Source organism: Syzygium oleosum, unplaced genomic scaffold (assembly GCF_021117445.2).
Source record: "Syzygium oleosum isolate NSW1041296 unplaced genomic scaffold, Sole_v2.1 Sole_v2.28, whole genome shotgun sequence".
In the NCBI taxonomy this organism is placed as follows: domain Eukaryota; kingdom Viridiplantae; phylum Streptophyta; class Magnoliopsida; order Myrtales; family Myrtaceae; genus Syzygium; species Syzygium oleosum.
Window position 1 is genome coordinate 2,281,588 of NW_026607512.1, and position 7,443 is coordinate 2,289,030.

Here is a 7,443-nt window from a genome sequence, read left to right on the forward strand (position 1 = left end):
GTCGCGGCCCTCACCCAGTGGCTGGCCACCTCCGCTAGCCTCATCGGCTCAACAAAGCAGAAAGGAAAAAAAAAATCAATAAAAAAATTCGAATTTTTTTTTAAAAATAGAAAATTATCCACGTCAGCTCCACGTAGGACGGTCGGCACCAACTGGACCACCACGTCAGCGATTTTCGGCCAAAATTAGTCGGAAGGACTAAATTGGCAATTCGCTAAAAAAATTAGGATTAAATTGGCAAATAGTCAATAGGTTTAGAACTAAATTGGCACAATTGAAAAGCTTATGATTGAATTGGCAACTTTTTAAAAGGTTTAGGATTGAATTGACAAAATTAAAAGGTGTAGGACTGAATTGGCCGCCGTATAATAGGTTTAAGACTTTTTGGACAATTTTCCCTATTTGGACGAGGAATTTCGTGATCATTGTTTATCGACCCCTGCACTTGGCAGGACACGGGCATGCCTGAGCAGGGAATTCGAATAGGTAAACCGCATGGTCATCTGTTATTTCTCCAATTCTAGAAACCATTTTCAAATTCATGGAAACCTAGGGCGCGTTTGGTAACGCTTCTGTTTCTCTATTTTTCTGTTCTTCTGTTCCCTGGAACAAAAAAAAGAACAGAAATCCGTTTGGTAACGCATTTTATTTTTCTATTTCCTGAAATAGAAAAGTGGCCAAGAAATAGATTTGGAGCAGAAATAAGAAGTAGAAAAAATCTGCTTCTTTGTTCCTAGAAATAGAAATAAAAATAGAAAGGTCCGGTCCTCAAGCCACGACCTCAGCTCCTCCTCCATCCTCCGTCTTCTGTAAACCGTCTCAAAGCACCGGTCCGGTCCATTCTCGGCGGAAATAATAAAAAAATTATAAAAAAATTAAAAAATTCCAAAAATTCATAAAAATCAGAAAAATTCTCAGAAAATCCATAAAAATCAGAAAAACTCAGAAAACCCATAAAAATTTGCAAAATTCCGAAATTGAAAAAATTTAAAAAAATTCATAAAAAGCTTTCTGGAAAATAAAAAGAGACAAATTTCGGGAAAGTAAAAAGTTTTAATAAACTTTTCCCCAAAAAAAACAAAAATAAAAAATTCACATAATGGCTTAGAATAAATTAAAAAATTCCGAAAATTCATAAAAATTAGAAAAATTTCAGAAAAATCCCATAAAAAATTAGAAAATTAAAAAATTCCCAAAATTTTTTAGGTGCCCAAGTGGTATTTTTGAAGATTCTTTAGTTTAGGGATTAAAAGGGGTTTTAAACCCCTAAAAAGGATTAGACAAATCAATAAATCATGCTTATTGATTTTTTCACTTATAACTTGTACTTATAGTTAAATAAAAGATATAGATTTGAATGCAAAAAATTGGGAATAGAAATTTTGTGCAATTACCAAACGCATTTCTGTTCTTTTTCTATTCCAGGAATAGAAATTTTGTGCAGTTACCAAACACATTTCTGTTCTAGAAATAGAAATTTTGTGCAGTTATCAAACGCATTATTTTGCTCAGAAACTCTTCCAGGAAATAGAAATAGAAAAAACTATTTCTGAAAAGAAATTGTTTCCAGAAATAGAAACGTTACCATACGCACCCCTAACGGCCATCCAAGAAGTTGCACCATCCAAAGCTGCAACAACGGTTGCATCTACTTCTGGATTAATTGCGACATTGATAGGCGCAACTTGGGCAAAGTCAGAGCTCTATTTTCTCTTACTAGCAGGCTGCAGCAGAGGCTGCTCGAGCGGCCTCAATCGATATTAATCTTTTGACTATTGCACCGAAGAATCTCTGGTGGGTACAAGTTCTCTTGTTCTTTCCTCTAATCTCTAGTCGACCCTCACGCAAGTGAATTGTCACTTAACTGTGTTCACATGATAATGACACATGATTTACGATGATTATGTCAGGCAAACTTTGTGAGTTGGGAACCACGTCCCGGCTGGTTCGGCTTTCGCCATCCGTGGAAGCAATATCTAAAGATTGGAGCTTTGATTCGTTAGTGTGCCTTTAGGATTGAAGCCCTCGATGGCTACCTCACCACTAAATTCCATGTAAGTCGATGTCTAATTGCATTGACTAGGAACAAGTATTTAGGTGCACCGGGCCACCCCAATTCCTATACTTTATTAGATCATGCGGGTCTCATGAGTCCCATCTCATTCAACGGTGTATATGAGTTAGACTCATCGCACGAACATCTGTTAGTTTCCTAGCTCTAGAAATCACGGAAACCTAACGACCACCCAAGAAGTTGCACCATCCAAAGCTGCAACAACAGTTGCCCCTGCTTCTGGATTAATTGCGACGATGGTGGGCGCAACTTGGCAAAGTCAGAGCTCTAATTTCTCCCCGCTAGCTGGCTGCTGCAGAGGTTGAGAGAGCATGCTTGAGCGGCCTCGATCGATATTAATCTTTTGACTATTTGCACTTTGCCACTTAATGAGCCAATTGGACGAGCCAAAGTCAATGGCCCTTTATGAGGGTGTTAAGACTGGTAAACGTAGCTTTTGCTTTTGTCAGGCTCGATAGAGATGTATACTTTTCTAATTAGCTAGCTCCTTCTAGATGTTATATTAAGGAATATTTGGGAAGATATTAGTGCATGTACATTGACTTGAGCCTCCAAATGGGTGCTCGTGATATGAGAACAATTGTCTAAAAAGATTCTAAATTTATTACACTTTTACCAATTTTATCATAAACATTGCAATTTTATCAATTAAGTGCTAAACTTTTTGACAATTTATCAATTGAGTCAATTCGTCCAATTCACCCCAGAAAATGTTTACGTGGATACCTAGTGAGGGTCGGCCATCCTACGTGGCCGGACCAGTTCTGACGTGGACACCGGACATAAAAAACGGTGACGTTTTTTTTTGTTATTTTTTATTTTTGGGCAAAATTACCTCAAATCAAAACACGATGTAAAAGCTCCACACTGAGATGACCTAATTTGCACACCCAACTCCAAAAATTAGAACGCCGCTCCATCCACGGCGTTAATTGGTATCCTATAAGCATTTTTTGGCGTAAATTAGCCGGATGGACTCAATTGGCAAATTGTCAAAATGTTTATGACTCAATTGACAAAATTGAAAGGTTTAGGGCTGAATTGGCAAAAGTGCAATAGATTTATGACTTTTTTGATAATTTTTTCCGGTGATATAGTGTATGATTTCCTATTTCATTAGGGGATTTCTTTCTTATCTCTGATTTAATTAGCAAATTGTTTTTTACTAAAATCGGGGGTTAGGTGCAAGTAGCTCTATATATACTGGCTTTTCAAATCTTTCTATTTAGCTTTGCATGATTGGATACGTTGATATTGAACTTTCCCTTCTCGAGTTCTTCTCTGCTTGTCTCCTAATTCTTCTCTCCAAACATCCTTTCCTTTCTTACTATTTAATTGTCCTCCCCTCTCTCCGGTTGCAGGCCTTTCTCTCATTTCCCGCTTTCTTCCTGGATCAATTGTCGATGCCATCATTGAACTTTCGATTAATTCAATTATGTCTTTGAAATTTGATTTAATGTGCAACGCCATCATCTCATTTTTTTATTTTTAGTGAAATTTGTTGAAATAGACACCAATCTAAGGAAACAAAATGTCAGATGGGGCAAATTGTATAGGCGGATTTCATCTGTGTGATATGTACTTTTCTTTTTTGTTTGAAGCTGCAAATATAGGACATTATTTTTAACTTTGTGTATTCACTTTGACCAAATAATTTTCCCTTCAATATAGATCACTCTACTTAGACAATTTTCATCCACTTAGCATCGTGTCATATGCACGATCCTCGCTAGGATAAAGTAGAGAGAATTTGTTGTTCTCGTTTGGAGCATAGTGAACAACTATCCCTCGTTTTCCATTTCACGCTATTTAGAGCTTCCATTGACATAAAGATGTCAAGCAGGGAGAATTTGCTGTTTTCTTTGTCGGTATTGAATCAGTGGTTTTGTCACTAAAAACCCTTCCACTGACAAAAAAGATGCCGTCGGCCATTTCAAAGTAATTCAAGGGCCTAGTAAAAAAGTGGAAAGGTTAAAAGTGATATTAACTATTGAACAAAAATATCAGGAATCCGATTGAAAATTCATAAATGATGTTGCGAATTTGCCAATAATTCAAAGACCAGGATCCGTCCCTTCTTTGAGCAGCCCACCGAGCCATAGTCATCCACCATTTGCTAACATGCCTCCATAAACAAAGCTCGTCCTCAGCTCGCACCATCATAGTTCTCTCTCTCTCTCTCGTGCTGTCCCCCGTTGTTACTGCCTCCCGCTCTCTCTCCTGCTCTCTCCTGGTGGAGCTCATCCCCCTTGATAGAGGTGGATGCCGCCGTGCTCCATCTTCTTTCTGCTAATCTCCACGAGAGAGGTTGGTGCTTGGCGTTTAGAAATCGAGTTCGAATGAGCAAAGTGAAACTCTCGTGAGATAAAAAAAAACAAAAAAGCATGCTGCGCGATTCAGCGATGGGGCACAATTGAGCCTGGCGTGCATTCATCCTACGAATCGATCCGTTTATGGATTACGTGCTAAGACTTCTTCGTGTACGGTAGAATTTACTCTCAATTAATGGGATAAACGGTGGAAAACATGAACGCATGACCTCTATTGACCTCCTATACGGTTTCACTAAACGCGCATTCATTAGGTCAACGACAAAAAACCCACTTCATAGGGAACTGAGAAGTGGTGCTCCGTCTCCCACGTGGCGCACGTGAGCTGGCATCGATCTCTCTGATCCAGCACGTCGCCAACTTCCGCGCATTACGTTGGTCCCACCCAGGCACCCACCATGCCCAAAAAGAAGCAAGGAAAAGAAAAATCAAATCATAGAGTGATCTTCGCTTCCACGTGGCATTGCCAAGCCAGCCCCCCATTTTCCACTTGCAGTCAAACCCTCCCCCCCACTCACGAGCTGTCTTCCGCCAACAAGATCCAACCAATCGTCGTCATGTCTTACGTCAGACCTCCTCGAACTTCTTCCTCTTTGTCTCGCGCTCTAGTCTCAACTTGGACTATTGTATTGTCCATCTTTGTCAATCGCATCAATCTCACCCCTCCTAAGGACCTACGTGAGGTCCCCATTTAATTCTAAAGTAAAACTTCAATAAAAAGAAAATTGTATCGAATGTCTACAGCTTTTTTCGAACCAGTCCCAATGGCCACACACGAGTGAATTTGTCTAGCATGTTGTCTGCTTTTCGTTCCTCGCATCGGACGGGTTGGCTCATCTACTGCTCAGCTCGATGGACCGGAAGCTCGCGGACCCGAGGTCCTTGTACAGGCCGGCGGCCAGACCGTTTTCGTCTGCTAAATGTCCCTTCAACCCCCTCCTCCTCCTCCACACCCGATAACCCATCAACCCAAACCCGCCCGCTACCGCTATCCCTATCAGGACCCACACCAGGACCCCGACCCCGAACCCAGCCTCGTAGCCCTTGCCCTTCCTGGCCCGCGCAGGCTTCACCTTGAAGTACCCGATCTTGGTCTGGTCCGAGACCTCGAGCAGTGTCTGGATAGGGTAATCTATTGTGTAACAGAACTGCGTGGCGTTGCTGTACACGGCACCCCAACAGCTGCAGTTGCTCTCGCACGCGCGCTCGCAGTCATCTAAGGACGAGACCGACACGTGCCCCATCAGCTCCTTGAACGGCAACTCCACGCCGTTACGCCTCAGCACCGAGGAGCCGCCACTTCCCGACCCTCCGCCTCCGCAGAAGTCGCCCGAACCCGGCGCGGAGCATGAACCAGGACGCGCCTCGGTCCGGTTGTCCAAGCAAGAGCAGGTACTGTCCGCCGAGCACAGGCTGTACAGGCCGCAGGGGCTCGGCAGCTCGCAGAAGCCGGAGATGGCCTTGTAGTTCATGGCCCAGGTCGACCCGGTCCAGTAGTAGCCCTTGAGGTTCCCGTCCGATTCCAACCGGAGCATGAGGAAGGAGTCGATCTGCTTCTGGAAGCTGTTGAAGGCCTCGACATCGACGGGGACGCTGCTGTTCTGGTACATGGCTATGAACCCGTCCGGGTCGACCCGGGCATAGACCGGGCCGGCCCCGTCGACCACCTGCGCTTTCGCCTCCAGCGCCTTGTGCTCCCAATACATTTGGTCCGAAGCGCCGTCGAACTTCGCGTAGAGGGCGAAGAAGTCGCTTCCCATGCGCATCGAGTAGAGCCCGTTCGACGACGTCAGCGACATGGCGGCCGTGAAATTCTGATTCTCCACGAGGGTGTCCGCCGGAAAGTCGAAACTCTGCCATACAACGACCGGGGTCCCGCCGTCGCCGTCACTCTGCTTCTGGACTTGAAGATTCGAGCTGTTCAGGAGCACGACCCGGTCACCGTCGGTGCCCGTTGACCAGAACACCCCCGACGAGGGGTCCGAGACTACGATGCTGCCGTTGAAGGAGAGCCGGGTGCTGCGGTCGGACCACCCGGCGGTCCGGGCCTGGTCGGCGACCCAGACGGGATGCGAGGACGGCACGTGGACGACGGCGAGGGCGAGCCTCGTGCTGTTGACTCGGAGGAAGCTCAGCGAGAAGTTGCCGGTGGGGTCGGTGAGCAAGGGTTGGAAAGCGGCGACGGAAACCCTCGGGGCGGCTTCGAAGCCCCTGCGAAGCTCCTGCGAGCCGGCTCGGAGGAAGCAGAGCATCGCGAGGATCGAGAGCCGGGCGATCGCGTCTAGAAGAGACGGTCCGATCTTCATGATCGACGCCGCGGAGGTCCGAGAAGCCGGAGAGAGGATAGAGATGGAGAGACTTCTGCATGGATCCATTCACGGGCACGGCCAAAACGCCACTTATGTGAGGGATGTACAGGGGGACACTTCGACAGATAAATCTTTTGCACTTGAGAAGATCGAGAAGGTCGAGGTATTATTGTTTAGTCGCTAGTTGCTGTAAGAATAAGGCGTCCATCCACCGAAAGTAAAGGAATGGGTTCGGATTTCAGACATTACAACTCTGACGTGGACGTGGGCTGGTGGTGCAACTTGCGCAGCCGCAGCTTGACGCTACTTCTGGCTACATGTTTTGATTTGATAAAATATTCGAAAACGTTGAGTTTGGTTTATTTCCACTAGATGTAGGTGCACTTATTATGAAAACTATTTTCATTTTTCACGGACTGTCTTTATGATATGCTTTCTTCAAGTGCATATATGGTCAGAACTTAGCTCGTTCGTGGAGATGCAGTAAGATTAAAGTTTTGCAGGTCAAACATCTGCGTCAGCTTCTTGATATTAGAAGTGCTAGAGATTACTTGATTGTAGAACTTTGGGTGATTATGTGACGTGCCATGTTAATAAATCTGTTTTCTTGTATCTTGAGGACGAAGTTCTTGACTTCCTTAAATTTAAAGAGTAGTGCCTGGATAAAATAAAGCACGAGCCTTTGAGTAGAGCACCTAACCATGAAACTCTCCCTAGGTTCCACACTTTC

The 7,443-nt window shown here is 44.5% G+C and overlaps 1 protein-coding gene across 1 annotated transcript; it reads right to left on the reverse strand.

Moving 5' to 3' along the window:
* Nucleotides 1-4,826: 4,826 nt before the first annotated feature.
* Nucleotides 4,827-6,901, reverse strand: LOC115675231 (PAN domain-containing protein At5g03700). Its single transcript, XM_030597830.2, has one exon. The coding sequence runs from the start codon at nt 6,777-6,779 to the stop codon at nt 5,238-5,240; it is 1,542 nt and encodes a 513-aa protein (XP_030453690.2). The 5' UTR covers nt 6,780-6,901; the 3' UTR covers nt 4,827-5,237.
* Nucleotides 6,902-7,443: the final 542 nt, after the last annotated feature.